Source organism: Dicentrarchus labrax, unplaced genomic scaffold (genome assembly GCF_905237075.1).
Source record: "Dicentrarchus labrax unplaced genomic scaffold, dlabrax2021, whole genome shotgun sequence".
In the NCBI taxonomy this organism is placed as follows: Eukaryota; Metazoa; Chordata; class Actinopteri; family Moronidae; genus Dicentrarchus; species Dicentrarchus labrax.
In genome coordinates, this window is record NW_026136721.1 from 19522972 (window position 1) to 19547124 (window position 24153).

A 24153-nucleotide genomic window follows, 5' to 3' on the forward strand; every position below is an offset into this window, starting at 1 on the left:
GAAAGTGTAGAGATTCAAACTGATATTTACCACGTTTATAATAAAACGCAACCACTGCTTTTACAAAACAAAATCATTTATTTACAGAATTGCATTTTGCTTTGAATGGCATCGTCTTTATATAACACGAGATGAAAGTAATGTGCAAAATTTATCATGAATTTCAAAACTCATGATTTTTACCCTGCCAGCCACAGACACAGACACACACACACAAACACACGTTATGCTGTGCACCCAGTAAAGCCTCACTTCCAGTTCCTGAGGCTGTTGACCTTAACTGCCATACCTGTGGGAGTGCATCAGAAATAGGATCCTGAGCTGTTCTTGAGATGTGTAGTCTAATAATATGTATATTATAAATGTATTATATATATAAACATACATATAACTTGTAAAGCGATAACATAATTACACATGTAGTCATAAGTCATATTACATGCTTTACAAACAGTTGCTCCACTCCCACAAGGAAATTATTTTGAAAAAATCCAGCAGTTTTAGTGCAAATAGATGCAGTTTATCTATTCTAACTGAAACAAACAACAGCTTCAGAGGGGATTTTCACACCTCAAGGCTGATAGAGTTGAACATGTGCAGGTTTCACTTTTGAGTGTCCCCAAGTTTAGCTCTTTGTCTTGATCAGTATATTATCAAGCATACAACACACAGTCTTGCATGTCTAGTAAATAGACAATGGCACCAAGAACAAAGTCAGCGGTCTGAAGCTATAGTTGATTTATATGTAGCTTGGTCTGTGCATGTGTACGTCTAATACAGTAAAACAAACGTTTCTTCTGTTTTGTAGTAATTCCTGACCTTGAATGTGGCTCTAGCCTCTGCACTGAACATAGTGGGGTTCTAGAAACTAGAACAGATTAAATTATGAAACAGGTACGGGAATAACAAGTTATTTGAATTTTTCAGCTAAAACAAAGGTGACAGTAAACTCCAGCAGTCATCGTACCAGTCTTTCAACAATCTGCACGCTCCAATAACTGACTGTCAAGGGGAGTCAGTATGTCTGCATTTTTTTGTCTACTGTGTGTGTGTGTGTGTGTGTGTGTGTGTGTGTGTGTGTGTGTGTGTGCATGCGTCAAGGAGGCAGTAAAAAGGTAGTGTGTCTATGAAGTCCAATAACTGTTACAGACAGTCAACCCTTCATATCAGATTTTCCAGATTGCCTGTTAAGTATTTATGATTAGTGATCCAAATGTCAGTAATCTTTAATGTATATTTAAAGGTATATCCCATGCTTACTTGTTCTTCCCTGCCAGTCACTCCAGTGTCACAGGCAACATTGTTCTTTGGCATTATTCAAATCTGGTTATATTTACTGACATTCTTACTTCACTCATGAAAAGTGAAACATTGTTAGGAGTTCAACCATACCCTACAGTGTAATAACATGTTGTCCCTGTTACTGTAATAGAAGCCATCTGGTTGTTCCACTGACTGCAAGAAGTCACACTTGCACTGTATGTGTTGCAACTGGCATCAAGTTGCTTTTGATTTGAAGTCTTTTTCATACATGGCAGTCAGTCATGACCAACAGAACTGAAACAATGTGGTTTCAGGAGCAGCTCAGTATGACTCAAAGGTGATTCCTTTTATCTTTTCTTATGTCAGACGGGACTTCTGTTTTCTGAGAAGCAGCAACTCTTCCGCCATCTAAACCTCAGCGTGGATGGTCTTAATTTTCTTACTCCATCACATCAGCTGATGATGCCAGCAAATGTGTTGATGGGTAGAGGAAGTCCTTTGTTCATGTATTTGCTCAGTCCAGCTTCTTTGTCCTCTCCCAACTTGAATTTGGACCTTATGTTTTTCTGGACGCAGTATCCTGGATCAAGACACGGGGAGATCTCGATGCTATAACACAAAGATGTTGAAAGTAGAGCCGTCAGTTTGGGTTGCACAGAAACTGTGTCCAGATTGGTCAAGAATGTGTTAAAAGAACGTGTTTTCAGATTTTCATTTCTTATGAGCTATCTGTACAAAAGACTAATTATTTAATTTAAAAATTTAATTGAGAAAAGTGATGCAAATCAGTGGCGTAACAGTACAGCAGAGTCTAGACTCTCTTACCTCTGCACATTTCTGTAGGTCCTGCGACAATCTCTGTCTAGTGTAACAGTGAAAGATCGACTCTCCAAAGTGCGAATCTTAATGTTGCTGGTCCGTATCTTTGACTCCTGGAAATTTCAAAATAAAAGAATAAAAGCATTTAATGTTGAATAAACCACTCTTTGTAAAGATAATTCACTAGAGATATCTGAGAACTCAAGGAGATATATTGCCAAGACTCACCATAATGTTGTTTTTAGCTTTTGTTGGAGATTCATTTAATGTCAGTGTCAAACAGTTCAGATCTATGACACAAAGGCAGAAGAAGAATAAACTAATGAAGCTCTAGAGTAATACATAACCATGAAATATTTAAAAAAAACATACAGAGGAACATTTGACTGTATCTATGAAATATTGAGAGTTTTATAATACTAAACCTTCTGCTTCATTGGAGGGAATAGCGTTGATCTGAGCGCCTGACGTCCTGACTGAGATTCCCTTGTCAATGTCTCGGCCACTTAATGTCACCTGGACACACGCAAACAAAACATGCAAGTGTCAGATGTTATGCATTCACACAAAGGCATCCCACACACAAACAACACAATATAAAATTGAATGTTCTGATAATTGTGATTGGCTACGGGGATACACCCACAACAGTAATCTAATAAGGAAACAACAAATCTTTAAAAACAACAACGACAACTTACTTTTCTGTAATTCATTGAGACAACAGCTCCGCATACCTCCCCTGAGCTCTTCTTCTGTTTATCTGTTTGAAGAGCAGCCATGTAGTTAAACTTGGTTGTGCACCCACACACATACAAAGCTGTGCAGATAAAAACACAAATATCGAAGAAAACACTGGAAACATAATGCATTTGTATACACAATTCACCTCTAATTGACGCTGAAATCTGTCTGAACTCAGGGAACTCCATTTCTAGATTGGTAAGAAACACATCTTCCACAGGCTCCTTTGTCGGGCTGGTGAATGTGAGCTAATGGAAACAAACAACATTTTTGAATATTTTTGCTTTAAAATATTAAGCTGTAAAGTTGTTCAGCTCAATAGATGCTTCAGACTAGAGAGCTCACTGCCTTTTTGACGCTCAGAAACAAAAATCTACACATATAATGTATCACACTACCTTAACGAAGTATATGGTGAAGTAGACGGGCTGCTGGCCGGTGCGAACATAGTAGGAAATGACATCAGACACAAAGGGGTCTTTTGGCCTTCCTAATTTGGCCTTTTGCTAGAGAAGAAGAGAAAAGGCATGAGAAACCCTCCTACTTGCATGATGTTATAACCACAAACTCACTTTGGGTTAATATTATGAGTCACTAAAAGGTCAACTGCTTCATTTACATTCAGCTGCAACAGTGGTTGGTAATGTTCACTCAGAGTAATTTTAGTAAGAGAGTTATTCTGCCACAAGTTGAAAGTGACAAGGTGCAAAAAATGCACATTTTTCCAGTAACTAAAAGCTCTGGAAGAAAGAGGAAGATGCAGGATTTTGAGAAAAATAACATGCATTACAAATCACATTTAATCTAGTATTCAAGGGAAATTAAGGAATTGAAGGACTTTAAATATTTTCTAGAACAAAACAAGCTTTTTCCATAATTCTCATAAAGACAAGTCACCTTGATCAATTAATCTAGTCTTTAACTGTTCATTTACATTTAACTTTATTTTCTAGATGTTCCTTTGCGTTCCACTTTCATGGTAGTTCTACTTTCTGTTTAAGGCTTAAACTCACTACTGTAGCTCTGTACTGTAGCTATGGTTTCAGTGAAATCAACATATTTATTTTCTTCACAGTAAAAGATGTTGTGCAACTTCCTGTGTTTCAACCTATGCTGAGAACAGTCGCCACGTTGACTGAATGGGATGCGGTAATGTGATGACATTTTCATAGAGTAAAAGAAAAGCTACAATACAGTGAAAGAGAAGCAAGCGTCCATGAGTCAAACAAACACAGACACATTTCCTACTGTGAAATGAATGTGTTTTGTGTTTTCCTTCAGATTGTATCGTACCATCTCAGCCAGTTTGGGGAGCATGCAGCCTAAACTTCTGATGTTAGAGTTGTACCATGGGTCCACCATGCTCAAGTAGGAACCAAGAGCGCAGGGATTCCCCTTGGCCTGATGGAAGTTTTCCTAGAAAAAAGGAACATGTAAGCGGAACCAAAACTACATCAAATTTGGCAAATCAGCAGCAGTGAGGTAAAATGACAAGTATGAACCTTTTGTTTCTTCTAGCTACTGCATGCTTTTACTTTTATGTTCAGGGCAAACCATAGCTCATCTGAGGCACACTTTGTGTGTCAGCAGCGAGGAGTGCCTCTGTCCTTTGTGCATATGCGTTTGAGGGAGGATAGCAAGTAATGAAAGAGATGATGTGTTGTTGAATGTGAATTCCACTGCATTTTTTAAGTTTCACATAATTTGTGAGGGCAAACAGGGGCAAGTCAGGACTATTAAAAAGGAAGTGCATGTTGGAGAAAAGACACTTAAAATAACATTTAATAATTTTATTTTTAAATAAATTCAATAAAATGCAAAAGCAAAACAGCAAAGCAAATGTGTATATTGTGTTGGAACAAATGTAGAATTCAAGTTGCACGTCTTGTGCAATATCTGATTTTCATTATTCTTCAAGTGTTTTTAATGACTCCTATCATATTAATAGACCATTATTCTTGGTGAATTGTAGTCACTTCATTACTTTACTTGTTACTTTCCCCATGCAGTATCACATTAGTACTTAAAATAAACCAACAATAACATTTTGACATACTGATGTTCTGTTATAACGGAAGCCACTTGTCTTCTTATCTTGAGAGGTGAGGGGACTTTCACACAATAACAGGCCAGTGGCGTGTTGACAAGAGGAAGTTGGCTTACCTTGACAGGGGAGATGGGAGTTGTTGCCCTGCAAACAGGGATGTAGTAAAACTGGAGGTTGACTTTCATTGTAAGAAAAAGCCTCCGCGCTTCCCTTTTCCTGCAAAGACAAACCAAAGATCCATGAGAAACACAAAGTGAGTTGTACGCTGGACTGAGCAGTTTGACAATCCCAGCAAAAAAGTTTAGGCCTTTAACATCTGAAGTTTGCAATAGAAGAAGTAGTGATTTTATAGTTCTCCAGTTCAGCTGAAATAATGCAGTTGTATTGTTGTTGCTTAATGAGTGTTAGCCCTCACAGTATATGTGAACTAGGTGTGAACACGCTGAATCTAGCCTCCTATTTCTGTGAGATCATTTCCAACACCATCAAAACATAGCAAACAAATATATTTATCTAAAATATTATTTTTAATTTCTAATATACACTTTTGTTTTATGTGTATATTTACTTTCTTTCAACTCTGTATTGTTTACAGCAATTTCCATGGTAATTATTTGTCCTCATTATTATGCAAAAACAGCGGCAGGTTGCGCCAAAATCTCATATCATCTATTTAAGATTTATATTTCCATTATTTTACTGTTTATTGTATTGTGATATAGAGCTATTGTGTTATTGAGAAAGACCAACATACATGATAACATGCAACTACTACAGTACGATGTAATAAAGGGATATAAATTGAACAGCTGAAAGCAATATATTCTATCAGCTCATACATACAAATCTCCAGCTGCTGTCAAAAAATCATCATCTTGTGACATAATAAGTGTCTCACCTGAAGAAGTAGTAGGTTTTGGCCAGGCGGCCCAGTACCCTGTCATCCCCCATGGCGACTATCCTGGCAGTAAAGTGTCTCTGCTGCTTGGGGAAGGGGTTCTGCATTGCGCTGCTTCCTGCCCGCCTCTGCAGAGTTGCCCCTCTTCTTCCTCCCCTCCCTCCATTCCCTCCTGCTCCCGCGAGGCTTGCGTGGTCCTCCAGGGTGTCCTGCATCAGCACCATATTCACAGAGGGTTTCACCTTGATACATCCCCGCCGTAACAGCTTCGATGGATCCGGCTCACTAGGAGAAGGAGAAGGTTTACTGTCATACTCGTCCTAATAATTTAAAAATGAGATTAGGCTTGGAAACCAAAAAAAGTGATGCAAAAGATCTCGTCATCAGTGTCACCGATGTTCAGCAAACAACACTCTTGTGTAAGAGTTTCCTTGTAAGAAAATCTAGTGACCTACAGTAAATGTTCTTGGTGAATACCACATACAGCAACATATTTTATTTCAAGTGAATTCTTACCATCTTTCAAGATAATTTACATGGAAACCAATGGCTCTAAAATTCTAACTTAAGGTATGCTTTGGAAAATGCATGTTTTACAATAAACACAGCAAGTAAGTAAAGTAGTAGGTCTTTAAATAATGCTGAATAACAGGGATTAGATTTACCTTTTGCATTGTTCCCATGATGCACTCATGCTGGCAGTGTCCAGAGATGACAATGGGAAGGGATCAGCACTGGGGGGCAGGTCTCTTTCGATGCCGCTGTCATTGGACATGACGGAGAAGCGAGTCATGTCAGATGGCATCAGGTCGCTGGGCGACTCACCCAGCTCAAAGTCTTCCTGCTCCTGGCTGAGGGAGAACTGCTCCGACATGGAGCTGGATCGAAACCAGTTGCCCAGCTCTCGCCCTGTCAACATTTTAACATTCATCACTTACATGTGATTCAGAGGTTGAAACTTACATTGAACAAGGCAGCATAAGCTCCAGCACAGACTGAGACACAGCACGGAACAACACATCTCATCTGGACTGGCATGTAGACATACGTCTCATCATAAACAGACCATAGACAAGAGTTTCCAGCTGTTTTGTTATGGAGCTGCAGGGTACAGATGCCCACTCTTCCTCTGAGGAAGGGAGCTGCTGGTGTGATATTATAAACCTTTCATCTGAGAATCTATTAACAACCCTGCGGGGATGAGTGCACAAATGTGATCAGCGCCTGCCTTGTGATCCCTTAGCATTTAGTGCTTGTTGATGCAGCAATGCATACAGTACATAGGGAATAATCACTGTCCTTTATTTACAGTTAAGTGTTTGTGAGTTTAGACAGTAAACTTAATTAACATATAATGCAGGACAGGACATATCTTGCTCACTTAAAAATCACATGAGGCTATCAGGGCTTTTCACAGAATTTTTTACACCTTTACTGTGCAACATCCTGTACCGAGAAGAGTCCAGTTCTGATAAACTCAGTTCAACATAGAGGAACAATCTGTCTCTCAGATATTCTCAGACTGTAACAGAGTGTTACGTGCTATAATTAGTTGTTTGCACATTGCCTCACACATCTATTGGAGAAGAAGATTTCCTACGTATTTCAGAATAAGTCAAGAGCTATGAGACGAAAAGTACTTACGGTACTTTTTTCTCTATTTGAAATCCCTTTGCTTTATTCAGTTCAGTTTTCAGTTAATAATTCCAGTTTCAGCCTAATTCACTTTGACTGACTGTTTCCAACAACTTCCTATAGACCCCCCACAGTATCCAGGAGCCACTCACAGATATCCAGATCCTCCGTCCACAGGTGGAAGCTCATCTCTGGGTTAGGAAGAGGGCAGTCACACAGTGGTCCACTCGACAATGGCTCTGCTACACACACACAGACACACACACACACACACACACACACACACACACACACACACACAGGAAGAGAGATAGGACGAGACCAAAACTGTCACAATGACACTCAAAACAAAACATCCCAAACTTCCTCCCTGCAAACAGCGCTGTCTGTCCCCCAATCTCCCAGCTGGGATGAGGGAAGAGCAGGTTCACCGGACAGGTCACTGACTCAATAATAGAGTGGAAAAGAGTGGATGTCATTGAAATAGATATCCGGAAAATTATAAAAATACCGACTGATTTGGTCATGGAGGAAACCGGTCACACATTTGATCTCAGCTACAGCCAGCATGTGAGGCCCTTGTGGACACAGAAAACATGTCCATCACTGACAATGTGTGCTTGATCTGCATGTAAACAGTGCTTATAGGCCCCGGTTTTGAGTTTCAACATTTTCTAGACAATAAAACTGCAAACCAGGAAAATGGCAACCATAACTTAGAAGATAGGACTCATGCACAAAATATGCATACACAATCCATGTCACCTTTACCATTATCATCCCTTAACAGCGGAAAGAGCAACAAAACAGAAGCCATTCTAATGTAAGATAAGATTTGTATGGTTAGAAAGTTTTCATCAGTTAACATTAAGATTGCTAGAGCTTCACAGTTACATCCTTGTCTCATCTCTTGCTGCTTCTTCCATTTGACTCCGGTTTGTTACATAACCAGATGTGACTGTGGCTCTTGTGGTTCTCCTTCCTTCACTGATATTTACCCTAGACCAATATGTTGATATATGCCTGAGACAGAGCAGCTGTGCCTCAGAGAAACTTGCATGGCTTTTGCTGTATTTCCTTTCCAGAGCGCTCGTACCTGAGTAAGTGTTGCTGACGATCTCGTTGTACAGCTGCTGAAAACGACTCCTCAGCGCTCCCCCCTCCCCTCTGCCGCCCTCCTCCGCACTCTGCTCTAGAGTCGCCAGCACTTCCTGAAAGTACGTCTCAACGTCTTGACCCATGTCCTGTCAAAAACACACAAACACAAGTGAGTGAACACACATGCACACAGGAAGATAAACACATACAGAGTCTGTATTAATAGCAAAGAGGTGAGGGGTCAGTAGCGCGCGTGTCTGCCGTTGCGTGTGTCCTGCTGAGGTGTTACTTTTGGATCAGTGCCAGGAGACATTTTCACCATAAAGCTCAAAGACAACAGACCTTCATTGCGGATGTTTCACATGACACGTACACAACTCTTCAACTATTTTTAATGCAGAAGCACCTCACCTGACAATATCATATTCTACTAAAACTACTCACAAGCTCAAGAGCCATCATGGTAAGAACTTGCAATCACTTAAAACATCACAATTTGTAGTGACCATAGAGGTTATGCACGTGCTTTCACTGTACACAGAGGTCATTCACTTCCCCCCCAGAATTCAAATGGGAGAAATATGTAATATTGCTAAACTTGCTAAAAAATATGTTGTGCAATAGACTGTACAAAGGTTTTTTTTTTTTAATCCCACAGAGTGGCAATGACTAAAGAGAATGGAAGCAACATGGAGTGATCCTTTCTAAGTATTTGTAGAATGTTATCTAACCAGACATCAGATATATTCACAAATGGATTTCAGTAGATAATGTGAGAAATTATTTTCCTCCAGTGCAGCTGCCTTGTCAGAGGTAAAGACTAAAAATAGACAACAAAACAATAGTGGGCAAACTTTGTGAGGTGAGTGTCAGAATTCAAAAGTCACATTTGATTAAAATAATTAAGTTAATAAGTAAACAATCAAACACAGGGGATTCTAAGCCAGGCTCTGTGTGGAAACGGCAAGCATGCAGAAAAGATTCATATTTTCTTTACAAAGCCTTGTGAGTCCAAAGAAACATTTATCACAGAGCAAAAAAAGGTAAACCTGTGGTCAACTAAACAGAACAAGAGTCAGAGAACAAACAGACAAACCATAATAGAAACTAGAAACTATAGATGCCTATATACTGCAAAGACCACAAAAGACAACTAGAAAACTAAAAATAGAAGGCAATGAGTATTGTGCAGTCCCACTGACCTTTAGGGCCTGAGCCAGTTTCTGCCCATGGCACTGCTCTGCTCCTAAAGCAGCCTGGATGGAGTGTTGGACCACACTGCGCATGTGATCAAAAGGACCTAGAGGGCCACCTGAAGCTGAAGCAGGCGCCTCAATGTCAGCCAACAGGACTTGTCCCAAAGGACCAGAGAAGACTTCTGGGTCAGCCAGAACGAAGACCCTGCAGGGATTTACATGGCACATTTGATGTTATGGACAGGGGAGGAAGTCTGACTACATGCAGCAGTAAGAGGAAATAAAATAAGCCTTTGTAAATCTTCAGTTCTCCTTTTCAGGCTTTTACTGCATCCTCAGCGATACATTATTTATTTATGACTCACCTCTCCTGAAAGGGATAGTGCTCATTTTTTAGTCTCTGCTCTGCTGTGAGCATCCTCTGGTACATCAGACCTGTGGATCAAACCGGTGTTTAGTGACAGTATATGGCTGCAAATCCTCATACAGATTAACTGAAGCATGCTTGATGAATGGACAGTTCAATAAACATCACAGTAACCGGCATCTGCTATCTTTTAGGTTTATCAAGTTTGGCTAAATTTGTTGTAGTCTTTCATTGTTTTCTATTTGGCTTAATATAGTTTTTCTCTTGCATTATAAGGTAAAAATAAATCTTGTATTTAAAGCAGGTGTGCCTTTTTTGCCCTAACTTGGAACTGGGTTAAGAAACACAATACATAATTCTAAAGTCAACAGTATGAGTATTGGCTGTTTAATGATTTGCTTGACCTGACTGAGGGAATCTGTCTTTGTGAGAAATGACAGCTCACAATCACAACATCATTACAAAAGACCTATGAATAAACATCACTGTCACAATTGTCAACGTCATCATCATCATCTCCTGGTTGTTGAGCCCCATCCAAACTGTGTGTTGTCTGTACGGGCTAAAATAGTGTGTTTAAAGGTAACACTGATTGGAGCTGGAGCTCCTCAAGCAGGTTGTTCTGAAGTCCTGACAGAAATAAACCGATCACTCCTGTTTTAAATTTAGACTGAGAGTTTAATAATACCTGGAATGGAGCGTTCAGTTTTTATCTGTCTTGTGTAGCTGAGGCCTACAGTGCAGTAGGGATGAGGGTAGGTCAGGAGTCTCTTACAAAAATCATAAACCCGCTTGTACAGCTCATCTGGAATGTAGGCTGCCTGGAATATCAATGACAACACCCCCCCCCCCACACACACACACACACACACACACACACACACACACACACAGGTTACAATAAATACCGGTAAGGAAACAATTTATTTTACGGTTAGAGAATGGTAATCATCACATTATTTTTGCTTGCTTAAATATAAGGGAAAGCAATGTGGCACAGGCCTAAATGCCATGTTTTTAGGTGTCCACTTCCCTGTTGACATTTGTTCCTGGAATAGAAACACATTCCTCCTCTTTGGTACTATTTCAATCCACTTTATTATATATATTATATATTTGCAGTAACAACGCTGAAACTCCCTAAATGACATGCCTTAAAAATGTGGCAGAACTAATAAACAAACATGTCTGGCAGATTTGGAGATTTATGTTATAAGGATGTGTGATTATGCCTGTGGTCTCAATCAAGAAATATATTCAATCAGATTTACCACCACCCGAAAAGGACAAGAAGAACTAGGGACAGTAATATTACAGAAATGATCTGTTCAGTATGGTTGGAAACTGATGAAGTGAAAATTTCCCATGTATGCATTCAATGAAAAAAGTATGAAATAGCAAGTCTGAGGCTTTTCACAGTGCAACTATTTGGCGAGAAAAAAAACAGTACCTGAATGATGGCATACATAAGCGTGTGGAGCAGAGGGATGATGGATTTGCGAGAGTCCCATCTCTCAGCCTGCAGAGAAAACACACACACACACACACACACACACACACACACACACACACACACACACACACACACACACACACACACACACACACACAAACGCTATGTCAGGGCTGCACCCGACTGATGACTGCACATTGCCACTAGATCAGCTTCTTAAATGCAAGATTAAGATATGATTTTTTTTCATATAAATAATCTTCAGTACATTTAATTCCAATCAATACATATCAAATCATTCAGATAAAGCAAGTCAGCCAAATAGTGTGCCAAGATCATTAAAATTGGACTTCAAAGTGTCAACAGTGCCACTTCTGAGATCAAGTACCTTCTCCAGCTCCTTTATCAGCACCCACACCAGAGATAAGCTGTTGGCAGGATTGTTTTGAACCTTCTTATGAAGCGTCCATCTCAGCATGCCTGCACACATAGATGAACACACAGGAACCATTAACAGACGCAAGAGATTTCCACAGGACTAACACAAACTTGATGAATGTGTCACACTTTTTCTCCATTACAGCACAAAATATATCTGATGACTAATAACTGAACAGCCCTCACACTGCTGACACAACAAAATATTCCAGTGTGAGGGTCACAAGCAGAGCTGATGTCATTTAGTCTATTCAGGGTGGAAACAGAATAGCCCTGACAGAAAAACACTAAAACACATAGGTCCCCAGCAGAGAATTTAATGAGTTTTGTGATGTCTTATCCACACCATTGTGAATTAAAAAATTGTTCTTTTTGTTGTCACCACTTTTCTGAAAACTCTAAACCACAAAGAAAAAGACACACAGAGACACATAAAACCACATTAGTGCTTCAGTAAAAATGTTCTTTTACTTGTGTTGCAGTACATCATATTGTACCTTTGTTGAAACAGTCCGGGGACTGCTGCTTGTCCGTTTCCCTGGGCAGCACAGCCTGGATGCTGCGGTAGAGCTCTGGCTCTGGAACTGTGGGGGAGCAGCCAGCTGAGTGAGGAAGTTGAGTGGTGGGGTGTTTTAAGACTATTAAAAAAATGGTTTTGCTTAAAAAGACTGGCCCTGAAAAACTATAATCCATTCTATTTATTTAATAAAGAATAAACTAAAAAAACTTCAAAGCCAGAGACATGTTACCAAATGACTGCGAATGTAACTGCGATACTGCACGTATTCTGTACACTGAGTCAGTGTATTTTTATTTGAGTGTGTGTGTTGTGTATACCTGTTGGCTCCATGCTGCACATACTGTTTGAGTTATCCCAGGGGGCCTTGTTGGTCATGTCTCACATGCATTGTGGGTCTATCAACTGCAAATAGAAAGAGGACACAGACAAGAACTGTCAGTCATGTTCTCTTGTATCTGAGGTCAAACATTAAGTGGGCGGACAGTCTCTCACTCTACCTGACTTATGGCAAGCTGACAGTAAATGTGGGTAACCAATGACCGGTTTTCTCTTTTTTTCTGGCTGATTGCTGAGTGTAAAATTACAGATACGTTTAATGAAGCTATTTAAAAAACTATCTCTGTTCACAGGCGGGCTGACAATAATATCTCTACCAGCATGTGAATGTTCTCTTTCTGTAATTGTGTGGGAAAAACGTACTGTCTCCAGTTAAAACATTTATGCCAGGGGTTAAAGGGTTAACTCTACCCCCACAAAACACCTTCTAACACATATATAGACCTACCAACACACACTGATGATTAACAGGTGCAGTGGTCCCACACTAAACTTCCCCAAAATGTGTTCCTACAAGTAAGTGCGACTACTTCAACCCTCAAGCCACTTCCTTTATCCCAGGGCCCACATAGATTTATGAGTCACCTCTCAAACCTCCACAACACCAAATTCAAAGTGACATTTGGCCAAATATACCTAAACAACAATCACCCTTATGGTATTAATATATCCAAGATAAATGTGAGACCATCAAAACCACAACAAACACAGGTTGGTAATTGGCACAGGAAATTGAGTTTCCTGCAGCATTTATATGCAATTCTTCAAAAAAAAAACTGCTCTCAACATATTGACCATAACTCATCCTTACAGAACAGCTTTTGTGCAAATAGAGAGCTCATGAAGCTGTTGAACCTTCGAGTAAACATAAACCAGAAATATTCTCACAACATCATAAGAACTCTGAGTAACAGAAACAAGAAAACAGGATGAAAACAAATGTTTTCGCCTTCTGAAACTCAGTTAACTCCTTAGCCACCAAATAAATCAAAATGTCCAAACGTACAACTGTAGCACCACATGAAGCAATAAAACTACCAAAACCTTTCTCATCCACTTCCCATTGGTAGAATCTACCAGTCAAAGTACAACAGGTGTAAACTAGATATAGTATTAGATAAACTTACCCTGTTCTGTACAGGCACGGACCAAACATAACTGCAGATCTTTCACATCCACACACAACGCACTCTGTACTGAAACTAACAAGTGTGTGACACAGACAGAAAGAGAGAGAGAGAGAGCAAGGGAGAGCGAGTCACAGTCAAGCGAGAACAGCGATTCATTGCTGAACGTATTTCCTCTTGTGCGGCGCTACGATGTAGCGACAGGGGATAAGCACTATGTGCGTGTCAGCGGAGTTAAGGGGGAGGTGGAGAGAAGAAAGAGGGGGAGAGAGTGTTAGTGTTTGTATGTGCAGGTGTTGGGAGCGTGTCAAAGAGTCATAACCTGTTTGAGTTGTGTTTAGTTGTCTCAAGGCTGATTGTATTTGGATAGGGTTCTATTTTTTGGACTTCTGACTCAAATTTACTCACGCCATTTTGCTCTTTTTTATATCTATTTCTCTCATCCCCCCTCTCTCTCACACACACACACACACACACACACACACACAGACAAACACACACACGCTGGGCTTAGGGTCATTCAACAGGCTGTATATATACTACAATGAAAGGAATTTGTGTGGTGTGATTTAGCCTTGATCCCTCTAAGAAAAGCAGTACTTTCAAAAACAGCGAGTTAACAGCGCTGCCTCAGCAGCTGAATACTGCCTGTTTGAACCACAAGCTTCCGGTTGCCTTCAGCGTATTCACTCTCTGTCAGTCTTTCATTCTCCCTTCTCTCCATCTCTCTGTTTACATCTTCAGTCATATATCAGGGGTCTGTGATGAACATGATGTCTCCAAAGATTTTTTTTCCCTCTCTTTATTTTGCTGCATACAGACACAGACACATATTTGACTGTATTGATATAACGAACTCACTATGCATGTACATACACATATACACATATACACATTCATGCAAAAAGACTCTTGGCCCACATAGCTGGGCAAATTTACACCCTGTTTTCACCTTTCTAAGACAAACTATTAACGAAGTGTAGGAGCTAACACATACGCAGCATTTCCTTTCTGTCACAATGAGTGGGCAGATGACATTCTAAATTTAGACAGACAGAATGAGAGAGAGAGAAAAGCTGAAAGAGAGTGAGACAGAAGGAAACAGTTTTAAAAAAGTTTAAAAATAGATGCACCACATTATTTACAACTTTCCAAATAACCGTAGCTTGGGAAAAACAGTCTGCAGAGGGGTTTCTGCAAGAAGGAAAGCCTAACGCATCATTATATCTTTTCAAGTGTATGTCAAGCTATAAGACATGATTTTGTTTGACTTGCAATAGTGTAGTCTTAAAGTACGAAATGTATTTGTTTTAACTGTTAAAACCGCTGCACACAGAATCAAAGACAGATAAATATCTGCATGCACAAATACTTTTGCACTGCAGCAGTTTTAACACGCAATGCATGGACCCCATTGCATTGCGTGTTAAAAATGCCATGACCTGGTGTTGCAAATACTGCAACACATTACCTAGAGTGTCAGATCACAGCTCCAAACATCACCGATCCGAGTTGGTCTTTTAACCTTTATTAACCTTTTGGACCTACCGCTGTGCACGTTACAGCAAAAGTTAATTGTGATTTTTCAGCAATATTCTCTTCGATCATTCTAACAAACCACACCAGTGGTCAAGTATAGACTACAACATCCTTAACATGTTGTTCATCACTGTGAGACATTCCTTGATACGTACACATTATTTCTTTCACCATTAGTGCCAGTAAAACCTGCCAAATGAACCAGAAAGTTGCTAATAAATAGGGCACAAGCTGAAATGCTATTACAGGTGCCAAGGACACATACCAGTGGAACAAACTTCCCCTATGACTGTTGACTACTTACGGTTAATGTGAATCAGTTCCTGATCTAAGTTTCGGCTACGAAACACATCTATCTACACCCTCTCTATGTAAGCAGCCACTGCCACACATTGCAGTGGTCAGCTGAATTTTAAAACAAAAAACAGCAGCACACATTTCCATTCATGCACAATGCAGATACCTCAGAAACAGGAAGGACCTGACAGCGATGTGTGGAAGTGCCTTCATTAAGCATATGTGTGTGTTTGCTTGATTGGAAATCCCCAGCGTAGGATAACATGGGATCTAATGAAACAGATGGGCTCATAGTTTTTCACATATAGACCTGGACAAATTGTAGGAGTGAGGAAAGCACCTGCAGAGTTTGTCTCCTATATAGCTAGCAAGCAATACCTGAAAAACAAGTACAGAGTAACTTCAATTTCCTGAGAGAGAAACTGTGTGTACATACACACAATTCGCCTTCACAAACTGGTTGGGCTTAAAGTAAAAGCAGCATCATGAAATGTCTCCATTTTTTTTTTCTTTCTCAAGAAGATAACAAATACGACACAGTGCAAATGTAGAGAAAAACAAATAGCTGAATATCTGCAACTCAGAAATAGCTAGGAGTCTACATTTGAGCTGTACAGTCAGTATCTGAGACAAGAGCTGGGCGATAAATCAATTTATTTGGATTTACCTTTTAAAACAATGCACAAAATGTCTGAATCGTAAAATCAGGATTCAAACTATAAATATTACAATGCAGGGATATACAGGTGCCAAGGACTCCAAGTCACTCATCTACGTAGAATGTGAAGAATAATTTTCCGACAGTATCCCTTATGAGAAAAAAAGGGAGATAAGAAATTACAGATCCTGCAATGTTTCAAATTGCCAAAGATATGGTGTCTTTTGTTGTTTGTTTATAAGAAAATAAAGAGTTTTATTTTTTGGTTACAGCCCAAGCAAAGACAACTCAGGGCTGCAAGCAACATGCAGAAACACACACATATTCAAAAGTTGCAAAGAAACCCATAAAACAGACAACGTTTGATTCAGTATGGGACGGGGGATATCAATCAAGGTGATTTCCTGCATCAACATGCTGGACAATATGAGGAAGTCCTCTTGGACCGGTGAATTTGTGTGTGTGAGTGTGTGTGTGTGTGTGTGTGTGTGTGTGTGTGTGTGTGTGTGTAAACCTGCCTTGCCTGACTGATCAAGGATTATTTCCTCATCAAGGCCTGCAAATACTGTGACCATTAACGTTTAAAAATCTGCAACAACAGGTGAATGCGTCATAGAAAAACTCTTTTGAAATGTGTTGCTTGGAAGAGTTGGGATAAATATAACGTCCCGCAGGGCGAATGAACAGGGTGAAGATTTATGTAGCTAGGGGTAGTGTGCTAAATCCATCAGGCAAGAGGAAGACAGACAGGAAGAGGTAGAGATACAAAGGGGTTTCCCAAAGTGTGTGTGTGAGTGTGTGTGAGTGAGTGTGTGCATTTGTGTGACTGTGTGCATGTGTGGTATGGTCCCTTCTGGGGGGCCTATGATGCTGAGAACTGGGTCAATTGGTCCATAAGGGGTCATTTGAGGGTGTGGCATTTAGGTTGGACACGGAAACAAGTGTTAGTGAAAGGTCTAGTATTGGTAGCAGTTTGGGTTGGGTATTGTTAAGAACCTCACGATTCGATTCGATTTTGATTCTTTAGGTCACAATTCGATTCGATATCGATTCGATTCGATATTGATTTAAATGATTCGATATCGAATCAGTAATAAGTAAATTACAGCTTCGGGACGGCGACTTCCGTCATGTGTTTGCGTGTTGGTATGGCGTATCGTGGTTCGAGTGTGTATACCATCTTCTTAAAACCCCTGTTTTCCACGACACTGTATGGTCGTAGGTCCTTACACATGAAGACGGCCACAGACTCTGTTATCTTCTGTGCACGGGCAGAGTTTGGCAGCAGTTTGCAAAGGAAGGATCTGTCGAGTTGCGTCTGTTTTGAATCCACAGGTTTAGCCGCGGGTTTCTGCAGAGCCTCTGCATGGTGTCGGCTTAAGTGGTTGCGCAAATTTGTTGTGTTATTGTAGTATTTTAGTACTGCCTGGCACAGCTTACACACTACCTTACTTTTGTCTATTTCCTGTGTTCTGGGTTTACACTGCTTTTAAAGTTGAAGGCGCTGGTTTAACACTGCTGCTACCTGCTTCAGTTGCCATGTTGTGGTTGGGCGGTTGAGTGCGGCCTCTGTCCGTACAATGCAAATCACACAAAGGTGTTGCTGGCCAATCGGCTTAAATCGATTCAGAGGATTTAATGAATCGATACTGAATTGGGAAAAAATATATTGCAATGCATTGATGAATCGATATTTTTACCCACCCTAGTAGCAGTGTAATATAATACTCTTAGGTATGTTTTCATTAGTGTATAATCTCCTAAAAAATAATATCATTGCGTTTTCATTACCTTACAATAAGCTGTTTTTATCTGCAGAGGGAGTGGGTCCTCTTCCACGGAGGCCACCATGTTGAACCGTCATGTTGCTACAATGGCCCAGAGCGGACAAACCAAACACTAAATCTAGATAGGGCCATTCACATGTTTTGCTGCTACTGTCGTTACTCCTGCATGCCTGGAAGGCTGAGTTGTATTCAAATGGCTGCAATCTGCAACTTCACCACTAAATCCTACACACTGGTCCTTTAAAGAGACACAGACCCACTGTGTAGTCAAACATGAGCACATTCATATATCATGCAGAAGATGCATGTACTTTACTGCACATGCAACTGCTTACACATTACTGAAACTTAAAAAGAAAATGTTTTTCTGCTTTCCTTGAGCCTTGCACTTAGAGTATATCCAGTGCATATGACCAATTACTGCAGAGATTTCCATCAGTGTTTTGGAATAGTGATTACATCCATTATTCATGCATCAAATACTTCTAAATCCATTCTTATCGGGGATAAAAACAACGAACAAAGACAGCATTGTCACCATAGATACAGCTGTGGCCTCTGGCAGAGGGCCTGTGGGTAACAAGAGGTCTGTGGGGAAACGCTGAGTATGAATGATTTATTTTTCACTCAAACTCTCAATGAATAAAAAGTCATTGTTGTTATACAGATGGTAGGGTATCAGCAAATTTAGTCATTTACTTGCAGTTATGACTTTGGCTTACAACTCCTTGCCAGTTGGTGAAGAAAACTTGGGGAAATCTGGGCTGTGAATTTCTGCATTTCTGCTTGTTTCGATTATTTTTTTTGCTTCTTTAGCCTTAAATCTACAGATGACCTCTTTTCAAGAACTTGCTAAGGTACAGATGCCATGTGGTTTGCAACTGTCCTTTACACAGATGGCATAGGTTCAAGTCTCTGTTTGTGTTCAATCAAGTGCAACGCAGCATATTTTCTTAAAATATAAACCACATACTGGTAAGTCTTATGCAAAGTATAAGTCACTCTTTAATTCAGAAAGCACAAAGTAAAGCACAGTCGTCTGCAACACACTCTCTAAGCAATACTCAGGATATTCTGCAACTGACGTGAGTGGAAAGACAAACATTGTTACCAGACATTCCGAGGAAAAAGTAGAAAGTGTGTAGACAAATGTGAAGACTCCTGTGGACCGTCAGCCTCACCACAAGGCAGACCTTATTTAGCCACTGTGGGCATAATGAGGCAATGCAGTAATGTAGGAGTAACCTTTTACAGGAGTTCACTGGTTGTAAAGTGATCCAATTGCTACAAGCACAGGATGTACCAAGTACGTCATACAGACATGGTCACAAATAGATCCATCACACACACACACATTTGGCATGAAATAAACATAGCCACGACGGACACTGCTTTCCAAGGAGTCCACAGGCATGTTGCCATTTGTTTTCACATTACTCAGAGCACAAACAAAAGGGTGGCGTCCCAAATTAAAGAGAGTCTGCGGCTGTCTGCATTTTAGGAGCTGCAGTATGTGTTGTTCTGTAAAAACTTTAGGGAAAAGGTTGTCATTTAAAATGTTGGGTTAGGTTGTAGGGAATGGTTTATGGGAAAATGTAACAAAAAGCAACTCCAAGGGCAACATCTGCCTAAAAGAAGCAAATTTAGTTTAGAGGTTTTAAAACAAAGCTCTCGGGCTGGAACTAATGATCACTTTAATCTGAGGAATATTTCCCAGTTAATCAAATCGAATCATTTAGTCTATAAAATGTCTAAAAACACCTTAAAATTGTATGTTTTCTTCATGTAACCTATATATATTAAATTTGCTATCACATAAGATAAACAAAAGCAGCAAAGACAATCAACTGAGAAGCTAGAGCTAGGCAACGTTTGACATTTTGGCTTGAAAATTATAAAACAGTTAGAATAGTTGCACATTTGTTTTCTGATTGCTAACACAATGTACTGACTGATACAGAGTGCGTTGAAAACACTAAATGCAGTTTGAGCCTGACTGTACACACAAGTATAAGGGTTTCTGCTGAGCACTTTGTTTATAAGGCATCATGTCAAGTGACTAGGTAATAACTTGAATTGATCAGGTCATCTGACTGAGCTGAAGTGGTCAAAGCCTCAGCTGAGACATATGAGTCTGATGTCACAACAGCCTAAATGGTGGAGTCTGTCTGATCCAAGTGCCCTCAGCTACTTTTTCCTCCTCCCACCAAGAAGGGAAAAAAAGGGCTACAAAATTGTGTTGTTAATGTCAGTTCTTTTAATTTTGTGTTTGCAGTATAATACACCACAGCACAGGTCTGATTAGGTTTGTTCTCAGATAATAACAGTTAAACTAAATAAGTGTTGGCTGAATTTCTGGTTTTTAAATCCCAACCACAAGCCAACTCAAGCTGAATGCCTCTGCTCATGTTTGCAAAACTGCTTCTCCAACTTCAGCATTCCAACCAAACCCGAAACACTTTCTGGTCGCGTGTAAGTTTAACTATGTGTCTGATCCTCTGACACCGCTGGCCTCACGTGGGCTGAGTTTCTCAGTATCACTTCTTGATCTACTGATTAACAGGAGAACACAGATTTGTTTAGTGTTAAGACGCCTTTGGGATAACCCTCCAAACATTGGCCAAGACAACGCTTTTAAGTGTCTTCTAACATTTTGTGGAGGACTGAAAGGTCTTTGTATGGAAAGGTCACAGTCTTGTGACGGTGACCCTCATGGGGTGGATTCACACCCTTCCCATCCACTCTCTCAGAACTCTGACCCTCACCCTGCCACACACTGACCTGAAGGACTACATCGTAAAAATAGCAACTTTAAAAACTTAAGTGTGATTAACGTTCATACTGTAGAGTTAGTGAATTCTTGTTGGTCCAAACTAATTTTGAGATTTACTTTTCTCTTAAGAAAACTTCGGGGTCAGGTGTCTTGTGTGTTGAGGTGTGTTTGAGGATTTCTAGTTCAACAGAACTGACAAGATGGCAACAACAGTTAAATCTAACACCAGCTGGATTTGACTGGTGTAATCTTGATATGTTAAGTGTTTTGTTTTTTTACAGTCTGTACTTGCAACTAGTGTTGTTTTTGGCGGCCTGTTTTAATTTTAGTTTTAGACTAGTCTTTGTGTCAAACCGTCATTTTAGTTTTTCTTAGTTTTAGTCACATGTATACTCTTTTTAGTCTAGTCAAGTTTCAGTCGACTAAAAGTCTGAGCATTTTAGTCTTGTTTTAGTCAGAATTATCCATGACTATTTTCGTCTAGTTTTGGTCAATGAAAATTGTATTTTAGTCTCTTTTTAGTAATGCAACTCTATTTAACCCAGTTAATATAGTACAAGTACCTAGAATAGTATAGACAAAACCAAAATGTTCTTTAAGTCACCCATTTCACAAGTCAAACAAGGTTATCTTATTATTATATTATTGTTACCTTATAGACTCAAGAATACATTCAATTCCAGATATGGAAGACGCTCTGATTTGAATTTACAACATATTTATTTGACCTACCAAACATGTAAGAAGTACACACACATAAATTTAAATAAAATAAATAGATAAAATAGCTTCAAATGACAATTAATTTTGAATTAAATTCAAGTTTAACTTAAAGAGAAACAAGGTGTTTGATTGCTCGAGCTACAATGACATAATAAAAAAGTGCAAATAAAATGTGTGTGTCTGTGACTAACGTTAACCCACCGCAGCTGCATCTTCTAAATAATGCCACGAGTGGGGATTGAGGAAGAGACGTAGCCTGCGTCTGCGGAAACAGAAATACTTCAAAATAATAATAATAGCGAGACAAAATAACGTTATAACATTTCGTCTCGTCTCGTTTTGCTCAACGAAAATGAAGAGATATTTAAGCAGAGTTTTTATTTTGCAAACCACATTTAGTCCCGTTTTTATTCTTCAACAATATTGCATGATATATTTGATTATAGTTTTCGTCACATGACCACCATTTACGTTGCGTCTCGTCTCGTTTCCGTCATGTGATAAAGGTTCGTTGACGACGATATTTAGTCATAATTTTCGTTGACGAAAGCAACACTACTTGCAACCACCCATATACATTGAACATACTGAGTAAAAGCCTTTGTAGCAAACAGCAAAACAGAGGTTTTTTTTTCCTCAGACACAGAAAACAGTTGTTAAGAGTAGGTTCCCTGTTCTTAATATTATAAACTAAGTAAATTAGAGGAAGAGGGAGGTGTGTTAGTTGTTTTTGTTTTTTTTTCAAACTTACTGATCATTATCATTGTTACATGGTATGTGTGCTTTGGGTTGTATATATTTTTTTCTGTTGATCCTGGGATTTTAATCCTTATTGTGTGTTTCGAGGTGCACTTGTCATCATCTCACCTGAACAACTATCCAAACAAGTAGTTTTTCTGCATTATCTCATAATGATGATGATGATGATGATGCCATGATCTAGACACGGCATCATCCCAGAAATTGTATCTGAGTAAATTACTGTGTGGTATTTCTGCCTGGTGATCCCAGAGCCTAATGATATGGTTACCACCACAATGGAGTTTAAATTTAACAGCATGTGGACTGTAACTCATATTCCTTACCATGTCTGACAGAATTATGATAACTGTATTTATTGTTTCATATCAAGTTATTTCCTCTAGAACCATGTTCAACATTAGATTACCAGCATTCAGCTAACAGATTTAAGACTTTAAACCACAATGTCACTGTTTCTCATGACTCACCTGATTGTTGACGTGATTTTGAACTAGATTAGAGATTTGGTCAACAGGGCGTTGTGTGCAACATTGGAATGCTTCAACACCTAACTTTTGAGATTCACGTGATCTGTAAAGATTTAATGTGTGCCTTATTGCTAAAGGATGATGTCCCAATTCTGTGGGTTGATGCCCATAAAACTAAATGATCACTGGCACATTTTGTGAACAAAAATACACGTACAAAAAGGGACACACACCCAAACCCACACACACACACACACACACAGATTGGAGTCATCCTGAATCCCCCTTAACCCCAAAGTGGTACAAGGAAGCTCGGATCATAAACAAGGAAGCTGGAGGAAATACAGCTGGCTCCTAAACTCCCAACAGACACAACAGAGAGCCAGGGCTTCAATCAGATGAGGCACTGTTATCAAGCCCTTGTTATTATCTCAGGAGGGAAAAAATAAACCGCCGTCCCTCATGTCTTAGGTCATAGGACATCATGTTTTTTTTATAGCTCAGATGTAACAGAGCCCATTCACACAAAAAAAACAGAAATAAAAGATGAGGGGTAAAAAGTGAAGCCTCTTCCAAGCAGATATTTCATGCAGGTGCAGTACAGTGAACCACAATGCCATATCTTATCTGCACAGTGCAGTCAGTGGCATAACGTTGTATACCACTACTACTGAATCAGATAATAGCCTACGGCTCATCAGTGCAAGACAAAAACATCATTAAGACAATAGCAGCAAAAAACAAACAACAAAATAATATAAACAGGACAGATCAACTCAGAAGGGTATGAGGTCTTTATCTCAAATTAGCCCTTGTAAGTTTATATTAAACTTAATTAACTGAATGTAAAGTAACGTTAGGCGAATATACATTTCATCATCCGCAATTTCAGCTAGCAACAATTTCTAATCGTCGACATCAACTTTTCCGTAAGAAAGAAGGCAGTAAACTAGAAAATAGAGACGTAAAGACGTCAGCAATTGTTAAAACATATAATATTTCTGTCTTTGTGAGAACTTACCTGCAGTTAGGTGGTACAAACAGCCCCATCGGACTCACAGTGAAGTTACTGTATCGTCTCTCTGTCGGTGGCACTTGTTCCACTCAACTGACAGCAAGTCCAGTCCTCTGGCCACGCCCACCGCCGCAACCGACCAATGGTGTGTCTCTACGCGCTTGTGTGGGTAACTAGTCAGAGCACTTATT

At 39.6% G+C, this 24153-nt stretch overlaps 1 protein-coding gene across 8 annotated transcripts; it reads right to left on the reverse strand.

The window, feature by feature from the left end:
* Positions 1-58: 58 nt before the first annotated feature.
* On the reverse strand, positions 59-24056 carry LOC127354335 (phosphoinositide 3-kinase regulatory subunit 6). Of its 8 annotated transcripts, none has more exons than XM_051384205.1 (21): positions 23969-24056; positions 12796-12880; positions 12456-12542; positions 11909-12000; positions 11518-11586; positions 10756-10888; positions 10066-10135; positions 9707-9905; positions 8503-8650; positions 7559-7648; positions 6437-6680; positions 5772-6056; positions 4990-5089; positions 4120-4242; positions 3225-3332; positions 2972-3074; positions 2784-2845; positions 2508-2598; positions 2311-2372; positions 2089-2195; positions 59-1872 (listed from the first exon to the last, which is right to left on the reverse strand). In XM_051384205.1, the coding sequence occupies exons 2-21, from the start codon at positions 12851-12853 to the stop codon at positions 1716-1718; spliced, it is 2388 nt and encodes a 795-aa protein (XP_051240165.1). In that variant the 5' UTR covers positions 12854-12880; positions 23969-24056; the 3' UTR covers positions 59-1715. The 8 variants fall into 8 exon arrangements, with proteins under 8 accessions (XP_051240165.1, XP_051240162.1, XP_051240158.1 ...); XM_051384202.1 differs by having other exon boundaries at positions 12456-12560; XM_051384198.1 differs by having other exon boundaries at positions 12456-12596.
* Between the last annotated feature and the right edge of the window lie 97 nt (positions 24057-24153).